Source organism: Rissa tridactyla, chromosome 22 (assembly GCF_028500815.1).
Source record: "Rissa tridactyla isolate bRisTri1 chromosome 22, bRisTri1.patW.cur.20221130, whole genome shotgun sequence".
Taxonomy (NCBI): Eukaryota; Metazoa; Chordata; class Aves; order Charadriiformes; family Laridae; genus Rissa; species Rissa tridactyla.
The window spans coordinates 465751-486360 of record NC_071487.1 but is presented as its reverse complement, the minus strand read 5'-3'; the positions used below and the strand labels follow the sequence as shown (position 1 = coordinate 486360).

General features: G+C 51.2%; 1 protein-coding gene across 9 annotated transcripts in view; it reads left to right on the top strand.

Annotated features, from left to right (window-relative positions):
- The window catches only part of PTPRS (protein tyrosine phosphatase receptor type S), a 162869-nt gene that overhangs the window by 118180 nt on the left and 24079 nt on the right, over nt 1-20610 (top strand). For 5 of the 9 annotated variants that reach the window (XM_054181822.1, XM_054181823.1, XM_054181826.1 and 2 more), the window contains 12 exons: nt 526-659; nt 829-973; nt 6913-7218; nt 8566-8759; nt 9200-9226; nt 11037-11154; nt 14666-15256; nt 15928-16025; nt 16461-16714; nt 17107-17200; nt 17430-17645; nt 19444-19601. In XM_054181822.1, the coding sequence (XP_054037797.1) occupies nt 526-659; nt 829-973; nt 6913-7218; nt 8566-8759; nt 9200-9226; nt 11037-11154; nt 14666-15256; nt 15928-16025; nt 16461-16714; nt 17107-17200; nt 17430-17645; nt 19444-19601 (2335 nt within the window). The remainder of the gene's footprint in view (nt 1-525; nt 660-828; nt 974-6912; nt 7219-8565; nt 8760-9199; nt 9227-11036; nt 11155-14665; nt 15257-15927; nt 16026-16460; nt 16715-17106; nt 17201-17429; nt 17646-19443; nt 19602-20610) is intronic. The other 4 variants (XM_054181827.1, XM_054181825.1, XM_054181829.1 and 1 more) reach the window with 2 other exon arrangements.

Below are 20610 nucleotides of genomic sequence, written 5' to 3'. Positions count from 1 at the left end.
TGAGTAGGCAATGAGCCTTATTTTGCCTTTTTCTAAAAGGGGAGCAAAACAAAGCCCTAATTGTCACAGCAAATGTGTTGAGCTGAGAAAAAAAGGTGTTTTGTCACAGGGTGTCTCCCAGCATGCTTTCGGGTGCTCTGCTTACGGCACGAGGTGCTGGTGAGGAAACCCTGCATCCTCGGTGGGCTGCTCATGGGCTTCCCACTTCCAGAATCTTTTAATGCTGGGGATTAGTGGGAAGGGCTGTATCCTGCACTGCCAAGAAAGAGGCGTATGATCCAGTAGGGCTCGGTTCCATCTCCAGCAGCTCTGGATGTGCTGGAGTCCCGTGGTGGGGTTTAACCCTCCACTGCTTTAAAGGAAGGGCCGGCGCACTCTGCAGTGTGGCATTTTGCTGCTGACATGCTCTTCACACACAGGCTTTGAAGGAAAAGGGGCATGAGTATTGTAATTCACCAAGTTAATGTGGTTTCCCCTGTCTCTCATCTTGCCTCCTCTGCCCCATCGGCTCCTTCTCTGTGTCAGTTCCTGGGCAGCCCATGAACTTCCGAGCAGAAGCCAAGACAGAGACGAGCATCGTGTTGTCGTGGAGCCCTCCCCGCCAGGAGATCATAGTGAAGTATGAGCTCCTCTATAAGGAAGGAGACCACGGCAGGGAGGTGAGTCCGGAGAGGAGCAGCACAAAGGGTTGGGGCCCCGAGGAGCATCCCCACCCTCCATTCCCCGAGGTGGCTGAGAGAGGGGAGTAGGGCAGGTGTCTCTGGGCAGGGCTCGTCTCCGCTCCTTTTTGTTTGTTTTTATTTTTTTCTTCCCCCTCGCCCATCTCAGGTGCCGAAGAACTTCGAGCCAACAACCTCCTTCACTTTGGAAGGCCTGAAGCCCAACACTGAGTATGTCTTCCGGCTGGCTGCCCGCTCGGCTCTGGGCCTGGGGGCCTTCACCCCGGAGGTCAGAGAGCGCACCTTGCAGTCTAGTAGGTGTCTCTCCTTTTCCCACCCTTCTCTGAGGGGAAGACAGTCAGGGAGCCAGAGATGGTGGGCACAGGGGTATGGAGCTGTGGGGCGGACGTTGGCGGTGCTGTGGCGTTTCACACATCTGGGGTTCCTCTGCAGGGAGGCGGGCAGTGGGGGGGACGGGACACCTCTGGGACCTGCTGCCTTCTCCCTTTGCTGCCCCAGGTGGCTGAGACGTGAAGTGGGGCTGGTGCATGCTTTGGGGGGTGATGGGAGGCCAGTTAGCACCGTCCACTTGGTGGGGTGGGGAGCAGTGAAGAGCTCATTGATGGGCCGCGCTGGCCCTTGGTGCTGAGCATGCTCAGGGAGGACGGCACCCCACCGTCGCGCAGCGGCCACCAGCAGAAACCGAGCAGCACCTGTCCAGAAGGGGGGCACGAGGAATGGAGCGGGGAGGCAGTGGGAAAACCGGGAGGAAGAGCAGAAGGGAAGGTGATTAATCAAAAGTCAAAGGTTTTCACCAGCCGTTGGGAAAGCAGTCCTCGTGCTCTTTTCCATGAGCGACTTCATAGCCGTGGGGAGGAAGGCCTGCTGGCCCAGCGAGCGCTGGGAACGGTCCCGTTTGGGCTCTGGCAGAGCGGGAGAGAGGAGTCATGTGGAGGCTGGCGGGGGGGAGGGAAATTAATGACACCAGGATGGAGCGTATGCAACCAAAATGTGCTGGTTTTAGTTTAATGGATTGTCTCCCTTCGCTGTTGCCCTGGGGACAATAACCCTGGATGGCAATGTTTCAACCTGGGCTTTTCACAGATCTTTGCTTTTAAATGAGGTGTTTTTTCACTGCATGAGTGGCTGTGGCAGCTGTTCTTTGTGTTTTCTGTCTCCTCTCATCTCTACTAAATCACTCCGCTGCAGTTTGGAGTAGCCGGGAGCAGAACTAACTCAGAAATGGCTCTGGTCACCAGTGTGGGGAGAGAGAGCGCCTGCTCCCATCTCTCAGAGTCCTTAACAAGGGAGAGCAGCGGGCTCTCGGCTGGGCGCCTGCCCCATCTTTCTGTTTTAATTGTCACGTCCTGCTGTCTCTCTCTCTCTCCCTCTCTTTCCCCTGGCTCTCTCCTCTTTCTCTCCCCCTCCAGGAGCGGGAGGAAAGGGGAGTCTGTTTCTACGTAGACAGAATTCCTTACCGGGGCTTTCTCAGGCCTCCAGTCCATGCAAAGATACTTTGTTTTCTCCTTTCCTTCAAATGTTTTCTCCCCTTTTTTCCTTTTATGTTTTTGCTTACTCTCTCTACGTATCGAAAGAAAATCCTTCCCTGACTCTGCTGCAAATCGGCTGGTTCTGATCCCAGTATGGTACTGTCAGAGGGAGAATCACTGTGGGGTGGGTGAAAATGAACTGAAGGGACCTGAAAAAGAAGTGTCAAACTTAGCCACACTCTGCTTCTGTTTTACAAGGGGTTTCCCATTTTGAGATTCATGGGGATGGGAGGAAAAGAGGGTTGGGATTTGTGCTTTCTGGTTCGATAAAAACGGGCTGGAAGAGGGGTGCGGGAGCTGATGGCAGTAGGGCTTAGTGACGCTGAAAATTTTTCCCTAAAGGGTGAAGAGAAGGGGATCCGGGAAAGGGGAAGGCTCTGGGGCTTTTTCTAACTTGGCACCTGCCCAGAACGAGGCCTGGTTTATTTCTGTGTAGCTCAGCTTTCGTAGGGATAGTTTCATTAATTTATCACTCTTAAGAACATCAGCTGGGAGCTGTCAGTGTCCTGTAATACGGTGAAACTTTTTCCTGGCTGGCTGTTGGAGGAACGAGTCAATTCTCCCTGGTCCAGGCGACATCCTTCGTCTCACAGACCTTCTGGCTCGGGACAGGCTTTTGTGTCTTCCCTCTGCAGCTCCTTTTCCGTTCAGCTCCTCCTTGGCTCGCTCCATGGCTCTTCTTTCTTTTCTCTTCTGCTGCCTGCCTGCCTGCATGCTCTCGCAGCCAGACGAAACCAGCTCCCTGCTCTCTGTCTGTCTGTCTCTTGCTGAGCGGTTTCACACCACGATGGCATCTTGTCTCTGCAACGACAAAACCTCCTGGTCCTCCCGCAGCCTGCCGCGGTGCTCGGTGCTCTTCCCCTCCTAGCTCAGCTGGCAAGCATGTGCCTGCATGCCGCAGCCCTCCCTGCATTGCACACCTTTCTGCACAACACCCTCCACCTGCCTGTCAGGGTGGCTCCTCCGGAGCATCATAACCAAAGTAAAATCCATTAAACTAAAGGTAAAGTATCTTTTTCTTCTTGAAGTAGCTGGGTTTTAACTCTTCAAGTACCAGAGACGTAGATTGTAAAAGTAGCAGAATCTCATGGTTGGAGAAAGCTGTTTTGCCCTTTCTGACTAGCCGTGACCTTCCCAGTGCTCCTTGGCAACTCTCCTACTCAGAAATTTCAGAGTGCAAAGCATGCGCCAACAGACAGGGGTGGCAGGGTGGGTGCTGTGAGGCTGCACGTGCAGGTGTAGAGGAACAACGGGGCTTTCTTACCCTCTGTTCCTTCCTAAGAAAGGATGTTTCCCCCAGCCATTAGCTCTGCTCTCCTTCCCTTCCCCCTTCCTCACAGTATATGAAGTGAACCAAACTTACACAAAGTCTATGGTACCTAAAGGGTTAAAAAACATTGTATTGTACAAGGTCAGTAAGGGTCATTCTTGTGGCTTGGACAGTCAACTTTAAAGCATGTAAAAGATGCAGTTCAGGTGAGTACTGGCTGGTCTCAAGCGGATTCACAAATACAGTCCACCCTGTCGCAGGCTCGCACACACCTGCGTGGAGCCGCACACACTCCTGAATGTCCTGGAGCCCGCGGGAGGGCGGGGAGGGGATCCCAAAGAGCTGTCTGCCGGGTAAAAACAGAGGCCAGCAGACAACGATGATGATCTGGCTGGGAGGCTCTCGCCTGTGCTGTGGCTCCCTTTCCAGCAAAGGGGCTTGTTGCAGAGGTGAGCTCCCAGCCCCCAGTTTGGGCTGCGGTACTTTGCCTTCTGCCCACAGCTCCCACCTTCTCGATGCTGTCCCCGCGCACGCGCGCACGCACGTCTCCAGGGTCACACAGGTTGGGCTGGATTGTGAAGGAAACTCACAGTGCCATGAACTCCCCAGATGCGTCTCCAGTATGGCCAGCCAGCACTTGGTGGCTGTTTTCATCCAGGTGCTGTAGTCGATGAGAGTGACGGGGCCGGGGGCTGGGTGGGATCTGGGCCTTCTCCCCCATCACCCCCCCAACCCCACCTTTTTGACCAGAGAAAGCGCAAACCGTCCCAAAAGGAGGCCTCACTCCAGGGCCTCTCAGTAGGTCCCTGTGCTGGAGCGTAGAGGGTGAGTGAGCAAGCGAGCGTGACCACCCCAGTGCCAGCTGGAGCTGCAGCTCTGCTTACTGGGGCTTTCATAATGAGTTTCAGGATGGAAAGGGTAGGTCAGGTCAGACCCTCTCTGCAGTGGGTTTCTCGGCCGTGGTGGCTTTGGCTGGACTGCTAAGCAGGAAGAGTGGCTTTTAACACTACCAGCCCCTGATGGGGAGAAAAGAGAAGCGAACACTGGAAGAGGGTTGAGTCTTTTCCTCCGTACCCTGAAAGGGACTTGAGTAGTTCCTGGGCTGTGGGAAACAGCGCACCTCCCTTCTGGAGATGTTGGTGCTGCGGCAATTGGAGCAGATGGAGAGGGCTGCAGGGGGAAGGAGATCCCTCAGTGGGAGTCTGCCGCCCCGCTCTCTGCTCTCTCTACAGGCCGCTTAGCAAAAGGGAGTGGATCGGCCTCCAGAATTGCCATTGCTGCAATAGCTAGGGTTCTGCTGGCGGCGGGGGAGTAACCCGGTCCGGGGAGCGAGCAGTGGGGCAGGGGCGCATTTTAAAAGCCAGTCATGTGCAGAAACCCACCAGGAGCTTGGTCTGGCCTCGTAGCTCAGTTTCTCTCGTTCTCTCGTAAGAAAGTCTTATAAATTAGCAGTTGAAGCGTGGAAGGTAGGTAAACAGACTGGGAATGTTCTGGAAGGAGTCACTTTTTATATCAGTATTATTTTATTATTATGATTTCCTTTCCGATGTTTTTTTGTTTTAAATTACTGGCTTGATTTATGTTTCATTCTCCAGTTTGTTACTTTTGGTTTTGTTTGTTTGGCATATTTTGTATTATTTTGCGTGGCTAGCCATGGCTGGGGATCATCACCCTCTGCAGTGGGATTTCTGAGGATAAGGGTTTTGTTCTGCCATTTTAGATACAGCCAAAGCACAGCAGTAAAGCATGAAAGTAGGAGGACAGCACCCAAAGTGTCCTGCTGGACAGAGTGCTCTCTACACTTCCTGCAAAACCCTCTGATTTCTGTTTGATGGAGGCATACACAGAACACGCGGCGTTCGCTCCAGTGTGAACTGGAGAAAGTGAGACTTGATTTAGCAGAGTCCGCAAGGCAAGCTGGGCCTGAACATCTGTTTGTGACTCAGGGATGGGAGTAAGAGGGTTGAAAAAAATCTTCCCACGGTAAAAGAGCTTTTTGTTGACTGAAAAGAAGCAGCGAAATGAGAAATGGTGACCAGCATTTATCTGCTCCCTTGCTTCTTGTAGGTGATGCTTTGGGGGCTTATAAGGACAGCCCAGTTTCTGGCAGTGTCTGCAGAGAGTTAAAAGCTGTTTATTGCAATTTGACTGTATCAGGTTAGACTGGATTTGCAGATTTGCCTTAAGTGTATCACTCTCTCTGCTTACCTGGGCTAATTGATTATAATCAGTGATTGAACGAAGTCTGGTCTAAGATTTCCCAAAGCGCCCAGGTTGCAGTGGCGGTGCAGAAGTGGCAGACTCTTTGTGCAGACTTCGCCAAGGTCTCAGACCCGAGGCATCTCCACCGGCAAACCTGCGTTTCTGGCAGTTCTGCCTGTATCTCAGGGCATGGCCATGGCATAGCGGTGTGCGCCCCAGCACGTAGTGTCTGACAGAGCCGGTGTCAGCGTCCTGCTTCCTACTGAGCAGACCGCGCTAAAAATTACCTACTGCAGCTCAGTAAACACCAAAGAGAGCAGCGCTGCGCTAGCAAGCTGTGGTTTACACCTTCCCCATCTCCTGAAAATCAGCCCTTAGACAGTTGTCTGCTGCCACCCTGAGAACATGCGGCTGCGTAGGGCCACGCTTCCCGAGGTGTCTGTCCTCCTCCTGGGGCTTTCACAAATACCTTGATGTAGTTTAGGCGGAGAGTGCAACACGAGTCGGACCCGCTGCCACTTCCGAAAACCCCACTGGGTACCAGAATACCTGGTCAAACCCACTGCCTCGCTCCTTTGCAAGGCCTTTCTCTAAAACCCTCCTGTCTAAACACATAGCGGGCTCCTTGCTTGGCAATATCCTGGGCATTACCCCATGGTGTTTCACCTCCTTCCGTCTGTGGACAGCTAATAACTTCCATGTGGAGGTACAGACTCTTAAATTTAAGCCTCCTGGCAAAAGATTTTCTTTTCTTACTTACTTTTTGCAGATCCCTTCAAAGAAATCTGAGATCCCAGAGACTGCAGTTTGGAAGAAAGTGCTTTACCAGCCAGGGCAGGGTTTGCCAGACTGCTGTAAAACAGGGAGCTACAGGAAAGGTCTTTTATAGGGTAAAGCTGGGGGCTTAGTTTTGTGCCAGCTACACTGAGGAGAAGCAGCAGGACCCCTCTTGGCTAGCCCGCTTGCTCTTTCAGTCCTTTGCTTTACAACATTTCAGTTTTGATGCCCCATTTCATTTCCGTTGGCTTTTTTTTCTTTTCATTTAAAAAAAAAAAAGACAACAACAAAAAGCTCTCTTCTTTTTTAATTTTATCTTCCTAAACCAAATTTTTGTACGTTTTATTTTAGATTTTTTTGTTATCATTTTCCTTTTTTTTTTTCTTTTATCTTTCCCATCTTTTGTTTTTTTCCCCCTTCTTCCCTTTCCCTCCTGAATTTTCCCCCCTCGTAGAACCGTCTGCCCCCCCTCAAGACGTAAAATGCGTCAGCACCAGATCCACCGCCATTCTGGTAAGTTGGCGGCCGCCCCCGGCCGAAAGCCAAAATGGCGTCCTGGCTGGATACAGCGTCTACTATCGAGCGCTGGACTCTGAGGACACGGAGCTTAAGGAGGTGAATGATATCCCCCCAACCACCAGTCAGATCCTACTGGAGTCCCTGGAGAAGTGGACAGAGTATCGCATCACTGTCGTGGCTCATACGGAGGTGGGGCCGGGCCCGGAGAGCTCGCCGGTTATCGTCCGGACAGATGAAGATGGTAATTGCACTTTTTCTGGTTCTCTCCTGATCCCTGGTGAATAGGGGTCCCTGGAGTGGGTTTTTCCCACGCCGGGGAGGACAGATCAAGTCCCTTCTCATGGCTCCTGTGGTGCAAGACTTGTGTCCTGTCCGAGACGTGCAGTGTCCTTTGCTGCCATCTCCCCGAGCCCCTCAGAGTTGGGGTCTGTAGGGTTGTCCTTCCCTGCTCTAGGTTTGGGGGGTTTAAATATCAACCTTCTGAGCCTTGACTGCACCGCTTTTCCTGAAAAGATGCTCTTGCTGAGCAAGGAGGCAGCCGAGGCAGCAAGGAAAAGAAATCAGAGAAGAGAAAACTCAGGAGACAGTTGCTGCCAGAATTAGAGTTCTTCCCACACGTTCCCTGTTACTAGCTCCTCTTTAAGTCAAAGTTTTGGTTAGTGGTAGGAAGGAAGAATCTCTGTTAAAGTTTGAAAAAACCTTCAGTGACTGTTAGCACAAAACAGGAGCAACAAGACTTGAATTTCCCTGGTATTTCTACAGTAAAATAAAACCAGGAAAAAATAGGAATGTGTGCATGAAGGGAGAGCACCCTCCCTGTGAGAGTGAGGTAGGACCCTCAAATACTATAGGTCAAGTAAATAATTTAAGTAAATTCCAGGCTTCTCAGGCTTTCTTCCTCCATCCGAAATAAAAAGAATTTTAAGAAAAGCAATACGTTTGTCCCCATTGTGGGTCCTGTTTCACTGAATATCTACCCACATCCAAATGGATAGAATACCTTGCTCAGAGAAAGTATGGTTTTCTTGCAGATGAAGCTGTCATGCACTGTATTATTGTTATTATTGGTTTTGTTACTATTATATCCAAAAATCAGCTCAAATTCCATCTAAGACGTCTTGTTTCCTGTCCTGAGATAATACAGCGGCTGTAACCACCAACCCACCTGCCCTGTCTGAGAGACAAGGGAGCTCCAAGGGCCGGTCCCCCTCCGCGTCCTCTCCAACATCCCACAGGCAGGACAGAGCTTTTCTGGCTCATTAGAAATTGGCTTTCCCCTTAGAATGTGATCTGGAACTATATGATTTCTTCCATCTGAGCAAACTGGGGACAAAGGAGCCTATGGAAGAGTGGCTGGACTATGAGGTGGACCAGTTTCCATGCATATCTCCGAGCCATGCGGAGTAGATCCCCTAGAATTGCTTCCCGGTTTCATTGAATAAAGGCCAGTGACAGATGATGGGATATCTGCTTCATTAAGTCTCCCTCTCCTTTCAGGGCTGATGATTCAGTGTCCCATAGGTGAAGTGACAGGCTCCAGATAGAAGTCCCCAAGTGACTCTTGCCCCCTTTCTTCCCTTCCTCGCAGTGCCCAGTGCGCCGCCTCGGAAAGTGGAGGTGGAGGTCCTGAACTCAACTGCAATCCAAGTGTTCTGGCGCTCTCCAGTCCAGAACCGCCAGCATGGCCAGATTCGCGGCTACCAGGTCCACTATGTGCGCATGGAGAACGGAGAGGCCAGGGGGCTGCCCCAGATCAAGGATATCATGCTGGCTGACGCCCAGGTAAGGACTCGCCGCCTGCGCCATTCTCCTCTCGTGGAAGGTTTGAGGGGGTGGGTGCTCCAGCCACCTTGTCTCATCACGAGCAACATAGTGCTGGAGAAAGTAGATGAGTGTCTCTATGACAAGGTGTATGTTGTCTTTCTGCAGTTCATTTGCATTCCCAGACAATAGCTATTGTGGAAGAGCATGAACTGCTGTCCCAGCACTGAACTAAATACCATCCATCCGCCCTGTGTCTGGGAAGTCTTTTAAGACAGGCAAAGGCCACAGTGGAACCTACTAATTTCTCCCACTCTACTTCTTCCTTCATGCTGGCCTGGTAACTTCTGACCTTGTGTGGCTGCTTGCTCAGGGATTCCTTCCTCATGCTGTGTCTCTGTCTTTCCCTTCTTTCCCCTCTTGTATTCTCATGTGCAAAACCTCTCTTGTTCTCTGCCCAGTGGGAAACAGATGACACTGCTGAATACGTAAGTAAAAAAGTAAAAATCCTCCCGTCCTGGTTCTGTCCCTTCCCTTCTCCCACTTCCTCTTGTGGTGTGATACTTTCCTTTTCCTTTATTTTTTTGCAGTGCCAGTGTGCCTGTTTTAAAGCCTGTTGTTGGCGTTCCCATGCATTGTCCCCACCCTGTTCACTTTGCTCGGCAACCCTGTGTGATTGTGTAGTTTGTCAGCACGCGGCAATACTGCAGGGTTTTCCCCTCGGCTCTGAAGGAAAGATGAGTCTGCTGCTCCTCCAATGGGAAGCAGATGGGACGTTGAATTTGGGATGACCTTGAACATGTGCGTAAAGCTGGGCTGGTGTGCAAACACCTCTGGCTTGTGTCTGGAAAACACAGTTAGGCTGAAAAGCATTGGGTATCCAAAGCCCCGTAAGTCCTAAGCTATCGGAGCATGAACAAATGCTTTGTGCCCTTAAAGGGCCGAGATTCCTAGATACTAGTTGATACAAAGCACTGAATCGCTGGTGCTTTTACCTTTTAATTAGACCTTAAAATCAGCTTGGCTGTTTGGCATTTGCTACTTCTGCCAAAATGCGAAATGCTTTCTGTGATCTTACAGCTACAAAGCAGTAGGAGAAAGCATTTCCTTCTTGGAATGGCAGGGTCCCAGCGTAATGCTGTATTAAATCGAATGTATTCATGTCTCCTAGAGATTGCCAGGTGCCCTACAAAAGCACGGGCCTTCTCTTTTACAGATGGAGAAACTGAGTCACATGAAAGGCAAAGTCTCTTGCCTAAAATCTTAATAAAACTCAGTGGCAAGTGTGAAAGCAGAACAGGTTTCTTCACTTTCAGAAGACAGACCTCACTCTGTACCTAATGGCTTCCAAACTTGATCAAAATCCCGCTGTTTTGAAGTTCTACTGTTCCACTCTCTGCTCAGCTTTGGGGGCAATACAGATGTTTTCAGGACCAGCACATTCTTCCCAAGTGCTGCCCTGAGACTGAATATTGAAAGCACGAAGGGGCAGTGGGGGTGAGGGGAGAGGGAGGCCAGAAAACCTGACAACATTCACAGCTCCCTCCTTTTCAGGGCCTTGGACAAAACCCTGCTGCATATGCTCTCATCCTGTTTGATTTAGCACGGGTATTCCTTTTACAACCCAGTCCCTTGAAGGGCTGAATGCTTCATGGGGAAGGGCTGGTCCTGAGGCCGGTCTTCCAACAAAAGCTCTTGGGAGCCAGGTGTGGTGAGGCTGATAGAGGATGGAGGAAGGAAGGTGCTGGGGATTTAGCAGAGAGCTTTAGCACGCAAGCAGAGAATGTCGTCTTGCACTTTGCGTTAAAGCAATCCCTTTAATATTATGAAGGCATTAAAAAATATCTCTGAGGAGAGAAGGGAGGGGGGTAAATGGAGAAAAAAATGTAATCTCCCTGAAACCTCTGAGACCTCCTCTGAGACGGCGTAGCGAAGAGGAACACTTTGAAGAGCGCAACAGCATTTTGATGGCTGAAGCAGTTTGTGTTGAGATAGGGAATGTGTGAGAGGTAGATCTGGAAGGGAACGCGTTGAACCAGGGCCCTGCAGAGACACGCTGTGTTTACAGAGGTGCTGTTTGCAGCCGGGGTGTGCGTGCCTCTCGCTGGGGGAACGTGGCTCTCGTCCTCTTGCCAGTTGCCACATTTACCCGGTTGCCCCAGAGTGTCTCGTGGTTTCAGATTCAGTGAATGTTCCTGCATGCTAGGAGAGGGCTGAGACTCCTGCAAGGAGGAGAGATCCACCCGTGTGTACGTACCTGAATATTTACATCATTTTCCTTTGGAATCTCACAAACAGGAAATGATCATTGCTGGGCTGCAGCCTGAGACTGCATATTCCATTACTGTAGCCGCCTACACCATGAAGGGAGATGGTGCTCGCAGCAAACCAAAAGTGGTCACCACGAAGGGTGCAGGTGAGAGTCTTTTTCTGAACCGTTGGGATTCACCATTTTCCTAAAGCCAAGCAGTTCTTTATCCAGACTCGGCTTCTTTCATCCCACGCCCTTCCTGAAGGACAGACTTAGAACAAATGCCATGCTGCCCTGAAGACAGAATTATTTCCAGTAAGGCAGAAACACCTTCATTCCTCACAGGTAGCCCTCACTAAATGACGTAATTTTCTGTTCAGCTCTGCAGAAAGCCCAGACACACCCAGAAATGCAAAAGCGGATGAATTCATCGCTTGTAATCTCTTGCGGTATAAATTTCTTTGCACCAGAAGCAAAGAGAATCTCTGCCTGGTCTGACACCGTGTAGCTTTGATGGTTGGCACACACAGGTACCCTGGGGAACTGGAGCGCCAGAGGTCTGCTGTCATGGTGTTGACTTGCAAAGATCTGAAAAGCAGCAGGGAGACAGTGGTGGCTTATACTGCCTGCTCTTCTCTTCTTCTAGTGTCGCGTCTGAACATACGTCCCCTCTTTGCTCAGGACTGGCGAAGGGAAAAGCACTGACAGTATTGACCTTTCCTTGCTGGCATTTCTGGGACCTGGGCTCTCTCTGCACATGCCATCGGGATTCATTCCTCCCTTTGACCTATGCTTCATGGCAAAGTGTCCGTCAGCCATGGAGGCTGCGGTGCCAAGCCAGGCTGGCAGGGCCTAAACAGAGGAATGACAAAGGGCAACAGGGTATCCCTTGCTCCTCCAAACAGTTGTGCTGCGGGCAGAAAGGAGAGGTACACACTCCACCTGTCCTTAGCATCTGCATTCCTGTGGTTTCTGCAGTTAAACCTCTGCTCTGCGGTATGGGAGGAGTTCTGTGCAGTGGAGGGAGGCTGTGGTGCCTAGACCTGCAGTTGTCCCTCGGCCAGCCCATCTCTTGTTGGACTGTGATTACCTTCTCTCACCCCATCTTTCTCGTGCTCTTTCTTTTGGTCCTGCTGTCAGATGATGGCTTTATCCCCTGTTCATTTCTTTTCTTTGTCTACTGCCTTCTCACCCCTGGCTATTTGTTCATTTTCTTCTTAGTTTTGAGGCAGTCGTCTTCACCCTGCCTGTAGCAGCTGCATAAACTGACATCATGCCTTGTTTCTGGGAGAACATTGCTCTCTGCCTCTGCAGTGATCGAAGGCCTTTGGTCAGCACAGCGTGATTAATCTGGAAACCTCTGCTCAGGCTCTGGAGGCAGCACAGACACTCAGCCCAGTGCACAGGACAGAGGGCTCAGGAGTCCTGGCCTGGAACACACAGGGCTGGAGCCGGGGCTGCCCTCCGTGCCCTTGCCTTTTCCCTGTCCTAACTCACATCTTCGTCTCATTTTATGTTCTTGTGTTCAGACGAGTGAATGGGATCTCAGCCTTTCTCTCCCCTCTTGCCTCTCCTGCCTAGTTAAGAGCGTGGTACGCAGGAGAACAGGGTTGATTTCCAGGACACCAGCTCTTGCAGATGTTACAGCAGGTTTGGATGTCAGCATCCAGGCTCCGGTCCTCACGCCTTGTAGCGCTGGTGCACTGTCAGGAGCCTTGTCCTTCACTCACCCTCTTCTTCCCCCGCTGGCTTTGCCCATGTTTCTTCTCACTAGCTCCCTGGTTCTCTTCTCTTGTTTCCTTCTTCCAGAGGCTCTCTACCCTTTTCATTTTTCTTTCCCGGAGCCTTTCTCTCTGCCTCCCTCCCTTGTCACTCTTTCTTGTCACCCTCCCTCATCTCTCCCCATTAGGATTTGCAGTGCAGGTGATCAGTCACAGAGGGATGTTTTCTCCAGCACAGCCGCTATTACCCAAAACTCAATTTCCCCCAACTTGAAATAGCTATTTTAAAAAAAATCTTTCAAATGGCTCTGTAACATTCTTATCTTCTTTGCAGTGTTGAGTCAATATACCTTCTGAGAGGAGAGATTTCTTTCTTTATCATTCAGGGCTAGGGGCTGAATTTAAATACAGTAATACATCCAATTTTCTCCTTTACTGTCCAAACCAATTGCAAAATAAAACACTTCCCCCCCCCGCACTTTCTTCTCACCTTTCTTCCAAACAATATTTGTTGTGCAAATGTAATATTTTCAAGCTCAGCTGATTATAGTAACATTTGTGATAAAAACCAAAACATAAAGGTAATGGCATTGTTTTTCTCTTTAATGTGTTTCTTAGGCATTTCCAAGGGAGGGTCTCCCAGCACTGTTCCCTAGCCATTCTTTCACAGTTTGAAATGAATAAAGCATTTGTTTCAGAGACAGCCCCTCGTCCCCGTGTTCAGATGTCAGTCGATGCAGCAGGCAGGGTGGTTTCCCTGGTTTGACTCTGCCAGGATCCCTGGCACAGGCAGCATCCTTCCCTGCCGGCCCCCTCTCGCTTCCTTACCCGCAGTACAGCTTTCCAACTCGCCCACCCTCGGACTCGTGCTGCGGGCGAGGGACGGGATTTCTCCTAACTCCCTTCTCTCTCCTTCTCCTGTTCAACCAGAAGAAATACCGAGGAGGAGAGAAAGAAATTAGATCTCTAATAGTGGAGTTGAGCGTAAATGACGCGTGAGCTGCTGGAATTAATGCTCTGGTTTCTCCAGCTTCAGGATCCTCTGGGCCTACACATGTCATTTAACTGTGGCTGTGGGCTCGCTTAGCAGTCGGGCAGTGCCAGGGCTCATTAGCCAGAGCCACGGCACTGCTGAGCTCCTCCAGTATCGCCCCAAATGTGGAGGAGCTAACTGACAGGAGGGAGCTAACTGAAAACACACCAACGCTCGCTGTCTTCTCCCTTCCTCTAGAGGAGAGAAACTGCGCAGAGGAAGCAGCGACTCTCCCTGCCCTCTGCCTTGCACAGATTTTGGGCTCTGTATGCTTCCTCCTCTCTGTACCCAACTGGGTGATCAGATGCCTGCCAGACCCGCTGAGCTGGCCTCGTGCCTGCTGCTCAGGACCTGGGGCTGCCCAGACTCCTTTCCCATCCTTCATTACTTCACCCTCAGCTGCTCTGGACTTCCCAGCCTGAGCCAATCTGTTCCAGTCTCTTTCTGCATGAGTTGTGCTGTGTAATGAAGACAGAGAGAGGCCGGGAGTTTGGGGGACACCTGCATTTGTTCTTCCCTGCCCTGGGAAGCAATCTGCTCGGGTGATTAGGAGAGGAGGCTGGGAGTCGGGACTCCTGAGTTTGTTCTTCCCAGCTGTGGGAGAGTATGTGGTCCAGTGATAAGGGAGGAGCTGTGCACGCCGTTCCGTCCAAGAAAATAAGTCCAGAAATGTGTCAGTACCTCACAGCTGACACCTTGCCAGTGCACCTCATTTCCTCAACTTGATAGAGACCATCCGCCTGTACAGCGGGTGGGTAGCAGTGGCTGGGTTTACAAGGGGGTGATACACTACAGTATACAGTTAAACTGAAACCTTGTCACAGATTTGAGGAACCTGTTGCTGAAGCTTAAGAGTCTTTGCGTCTCCTCACCAGCCACCCTGTCCCACCTTTGACTGAAGGTACTTTCTCTTCTCTCCCAGTCCCAGGGAAGCCCATCCTCTCTGTGCACCAGACAGAGGAGAACACTCTTCTGGTGAAATGGGAGCCTCCGTTGGATGCGGAAGGCCAGGTGATGGGCTACCGGCTCCAGTTTGGCCGCAAGGATGTCGACCCCCTGGCTACCTTGGAGTTCACGGCCCTGGAGGATAAGTACACCGCTCCTAGCATCCACAAGGGCGCCACGTATGTTTTCAAGCTGGCTGTGAAAAGCCGGGCTGGCTTTGGGGAGGAAGCTGTGCAGGAACTCACCACCCCTGAAGACATCCCCAAGGGTTACCCCCAAATCCTCGAGGCGAGCAACATCACTTCCATGTCGGTCCAGTTTGGCTGGCTCCCCCCCGTGCTGGCCGAGAGGAATGGAGCCATCGTCAAATACACCGTGGCCTACCGGGAAGCCGGTTCTCCCGGCAACCCGCTGGAAAAAGACCTGCCCCCCTCCCCAGAGAACTCGTACACCCTCAACGGCCTCAAACCCAACACCGCCTATGATGTTAAAATCCGTGCTCACACCAGTAAAGGCCCCGGGCCGTACAGCCCGACCGTCCAGTATCGGACGTTCCAGCTGGATCAAGGTAGGACTTACGGTTTCTCCTCCCTCTCTCTCCTTGTAACCGGGGCTGGTGCCGGGAGGCAGAGAGCTGGAGAGGTCAAGCCAGGCTCAGCCAGGCTCGTGAGTAAATGCAAAGCACTCTGGTGTCGCACTCAGTCCCTCAGCTCCTCTCTGCCTTGCGTCAGGTAAGTCCCTTTTACCGCTTTCTTCTAAGTTAAGTCCGGACACCCTTCTTTCACTGGCACCTGAAGTGAGGGGCCAGTCGCTATACAGGTGGGAAGAGCATTTTCTTCAGCTTTTGCAAACAGCCAAAAGAAAAGAGAAAAATCAAAAAACCTCAAAATGTGACCTGGGATGGGTTTCCTCACCTGAGCATGCTCAGAAAGCCAGCACCTCGTTCCTGCAGCAGCCACCCAGACCCAGCAGTGTGTGGGCAAAGCCACGCACCCTCCCTCACCCCTCCCTGGGGTTAGGCATGGGGGCAGGGAGCACTAGGAGATGGACCTTGGCAAAACTCAAGCAAAGTGTGGAGGAGGGAGCAAGCCCTTCCGTTCTTGCAGCAGCAGCCAGACCCAGACTGGCAGGCCCTTTTGCCAGTGTCTGACATTCTCTTCTTTCTCTTTCTTGCTCTTCCTTCCCTCTGCTGCCTTTTCTTCTCCTTTCTCCCCTTCCTCCTCACTTTTCTCTCAACAGTTTTACCCAAAAACTTCAAGGTGAAGATGGTGACAAAGACATCTGTCCTTTTGAGCTGGGAGTTTCCTGAGAATTACAATTCTCCCACCCCATACAAGGCAAGTGGAATGGGGGAGTCGGAACTGTGTTTCTTCCCAGTTTCCTGGGAGTCTTGTCTGCCAAAAGAGGTAGGAATTCTGGATTCCTGCCTCAGATATGAGCAGATAATGGTTAATCACTAGATAAAGGAGGTGGGCTGGAAATCAGGGCTGTTGGGTTGCATTCTCACCTCTGTTACTAAATCATTGCCTCCCGAGGCAAGTTACCACAATTTTCCCATTTCCAGATAAAAATGTCTCTTTCCAGAGAAGTCACAAGTCTTTGCCCTGCATCTGCCTTATGCTTGGGGACCTTCTTGTGCAGTGGGCACAAGAGACAGACAGCCCCCTGCTCAGAGGTGTTCATTCAAAGCCACAGGGAGGAAGGAGGTTGGTTGCTTGAGCAGTATCAGCCTTGCTCATGGTACAACTTTGCTGCCTCTTCACCTCCCACAGATCCAGTACAATGGGTTGAATGTCGACGTGGACGGCCGTACCACCAAGAAACTCATCACCAACCTGAAGCCCCGCACGTTCTACAACTTTGTTCTGATGAACCGGGGCAACAGCATGGGTGGCTTGCAGCAGAATGTCGCTGCCTGGACCGCTGCTGACATGTTATCAAAGAAGCCAGAGGTGACCCACAAGCCTGACGCCGATGGCAATGTGGTGGTGATTCTCCCGGATGTGAAGAGCTCCGTGCCTGTCCAGTAGGTTTCTGTTAAACTGCAGATGTGGGGTGCTCAGTTTACGTTTTGGGGGTCAGCCCTGATGGCTGGAGTCCACAGTACAGACGCGTGAGGGCAGGCCTTGCCTGACTGTTGTATTTTGGAGCCTCTTCCCAGAGCTAACGGGATGCCAAAGAAATGCAAAGGGAATAAATAAGGCGACATATCGTATGGGGCTGCCGCTGAATCCAAGCTCGTTCCTGGAGCAGCAATAACAACTGTGCTAAATTAAAAATAAGGGGTGTGCTGGGTTGGGCCAGTGGGGCTGTTTGGGCAAACCTAGCCTTCCACGTTGGTGTGTGCTCTCTCTTCTTCTGTGGCTCGTAGGAGGAGATTCATTCCTTCTGTTTCTTCTGATTATTCCCAACTCCTAGGGCTTACTACATTGTGGTGGTGCCTCTAAGGAAGTCCCGGGGAGGGCAGTTCCTCAACCCCTTGGGCAGTCCTGAGGAGATGGACCTGGAGGAGGTGAGTGTGGGTGAAACCAAAGCCAGCTGTAGGGAGAGAGCAAACAGCTCTAATGGATGGAATGGTGACCTGAGACCTGGGAAGGGTGGTTTTAGCGTATCTGTGATCCATGTTTTGATTTAGCTAAGATGAGGCCAGTCTGAGTAGGATGGTTTGGTTCTCCTTCCTTCCTGCTCCCTTGATGGTGCTAAAGGCATTCAGGGTCAGAGTGTTCCTTTGCTTCCTCCAGCTTGTTCAGGACATTGCCAGGCTCCGACGCCGAAGTCTACGTCACTCCCGACAACTGGACTTTCCCAAGCCCTACATTGCTGCCCGGTTTCGCTCCCTCCCCTCCCACTTCATCTTGGGGGACATGAAGCACTACGACAACTTTGAGAACAGAGCACTGGAGCCAGGGCAGAAATATGTCATCTTCATCCTGGCCGTGCTCCAGGAACCCGAGGCTGTAAGTGCTGCCTGCTTTCTCTTGCCCTCTTCAGACACTTGTGCCCCTCTGTCCTATCGACCAGAGACAGCAGCTGCTCCTCATGAGCTGCCAGAAGCCCCGGTGCCCTCCTGGCATTCTCCATAACTCACTTCCACCAGATGCCAGAGCTTGAGGGTGTTTTTTCTTTGTAAAGACCTTCCAGTCCAGCTGCGGAGCTTTTGCATGTGGCTTGTTGGAGCTGTTTGTGCTTGTGTCTGCGTGCAGCAAATGTGCTCTTCCAAGCAGACAGGCTGATGACACGGGCATCTTGAGCACTGCTTCTGCATTTTGCCAGTCTTCGTAGGAGGACTGGCTACGCTTCTGGCTGCAGATTTGCGTCCAGAATGGGGAGTACTGAACTATCCACTCAGGACTACACTCGAGTTCGGAGATCGCTAGGTCAAACCCCTTCACAAAGGGTAATTTCTTGTAAAGGCTGTCCTTGTATTCCTTAGAGCAATGACCCTAGACGTCCTGCTTTGAGAACAGCATGTCACACGCTCTGGACATTACTAAGTTCCCCGCCAAGCAGAGAGGGGAGCATTTTTTTATGGAAAACTACATGTGCTCTCTGCTCTTTTTAGCACTTCAGCACCTCTGCTGATTTCAGTGGTGCTGTGTTTGGCTTTATGAAAACAACTGTTTTAATATTTACCTGCCTCCTCCCTTATGCACAATAGAAAGCAGCCTAATACTTTGTTGTTTTTAAATCCCCCTGTGGAGTTGTAGCAGGGAGCTATTTGAAATTAAGGGTTTTCAGATGGGTTTTTTTGCCAAATAAATACTTAGTTGTGTATTTGATATTAAAGGATTAGGCTGACACGCTTCTGAATGGGTTTCTCAATCGGATTACTGCAGCTTGTGGTAATTTCTGCTTTAGAACAAGGTACTGCACGCTCGCTCACAACGGCCTGGATTCGCAGCAGCTCCCAAGTAGGTAGCAGCATTTCAGTCTTGCTGAGAGCTGATAGAGTTCAAGGACCTAGAGCCCAGATCTGCTTCTCTTGTCCTGTCCCAGACTTTTCTCTCAAACCAGGGCACGCTGCTTCTCCTCAGCACATTCTAGTTCTGTAGCTCCTGCGTAAGATGGGAACGTGGCCTTCCTGGGGTGGGGAGAGCGTAGCACTCACGAGAAAAAGCAGGCAATGCCCATTAATTAGGACTGGTGAGTTTTAATGTGCCTCTGATGCTCCTCAAGAGCACAGCTCACAGCATAACGAGCAGAGGAGACATATTGCATTTTATTAATTTATATTTAATTCTAACGGTGTTTTTTTTTCAGTCACCAGACCAGACTGTTTCTAAGCGTTAATTCTTGTTTTAATCCCTTCCCTCTTTCTCTGTAATCCCATCTGACTGTCAAAATCCAGATGGTTACATGAGAGCTTGCAGAAAGTGTTTGTGGCAGCAGCGAGGGCTCAGGGACATGGTGGGATCGAGCCACAGTCAACTGGTTTTCTAAAAGCGCCTTCTGGGCTGTGAGATCGGGTGAGCCGCAGGCACGAGGCAGTCTGCAGCTTCATGTGGATGCGATCTTTCAATGGTCTGTCTTGACTGGAGCTTTGGAGGAGGAAGATACCTGTCACATGGGTGCTCACAGAGCAGAGTTTGTTCTGTAGATTGAAGAGGGCGTTTTCTCTGTTGTTATTTGGATTGTGCTGCAGAGAGCTCGCATCCTCTCTCGCGATGTCTGTTTTGGAATGCTGTATGCTTGGCCATTGTTTTCAGTCCCCATTCCATCTCTGAACTCTGTTCCACAATCTTTCATGTCTTACAGACTTTTGCTGCTAGTCCTTTCTCCGACCCTATCCAGCTGGACAACCCCGATCCACAGCCGATCATTGATGGAGAGGAAGGGCTGATCTGGGTCATCGGCCCTGTCCTGGCCGTGGTGTTCATCATCTGCATTGTCATTGCCATTCTGCTCTACAAAAAGTAAGAGATGCTTCTTGTCCAGATCTGTGACCATTCTGGATGTCCCCAACTCCAGCCCCTAAAGGGAGTTTCCTGCTTGGTCCTGTAGTTGTCAGCTGAGGGAGAATCCTTCCACCTGCACCAGAGAGAGGAGCTCTGAGGCAGAAATGCTGAAATGGAAGGGTCTGACTGGCACAGGGGAGATTAGCAGTGGGGTGCAGGGACTTGCTGCTTCAGAGTCTACCCCACGGCACTCTCAGTAAAGCTGTGCATGTCTATAGACAGTGTTGTGGCGTATGTGCAATGAGTTTGTCAGGCCTGTCACCTCCTGAGGAGCTGCTCATGGCCACAGCCTCACCCTCCTGTGCCCTGTGTGTGTGTGCACACAGTGGGGGTGAGGCAGAGAAAGCACCTTTGTGCTGTGGATCAGCAGAGACCTCCATTGTTCCCAGACTGGTTTTCAGATGGAGCTGGGAGACAAGAGCGACAGCAGTACGGATGCAATGCGAGTCTGAAGGAGAGAGGAGGGAACAGCCCCTGGAAAAGTCTCCCTTTTCCTTGCCTTTCTGAGCAGCTCATGGCGTGTGCATGGGAACGGGTCCCCTTGGGCACACAGAGGCCACACTGTGCGGTGAAAGGGGTCGGGAGAGGAAGCAGATGCTGAGCAAAACAGGTCAAGAAAAGTGGCAGGATGGCCAACGCAGGGGTGTCCTTAGCTGGGACATCCAGTGCCTGGGCTGGAGGCAGCTCTCTTAACCCTGCTCCATCTTTCATCTGCACAGCTGTGTTGCTTGTGCACATGGGTGTGTCTTTTGCGTCCCAGCACACGTGAAGCTGTGGCACACACAGGTGCTCTGGGGTCAGGGACTCAGGTGCTCCCTGTTGGTGTTCATTAGCACTGATCCAAATGGGTAGTCTTTGCTGGTCCCATCTTCCACCTGTGTTACCAGGGTCAGAGCTGAGAAATGCTTTCCCCTTTCTCTGCAAGTCCTTTCTAACCTGAACATTTGTCTTGTCTTCTCTCCACTTA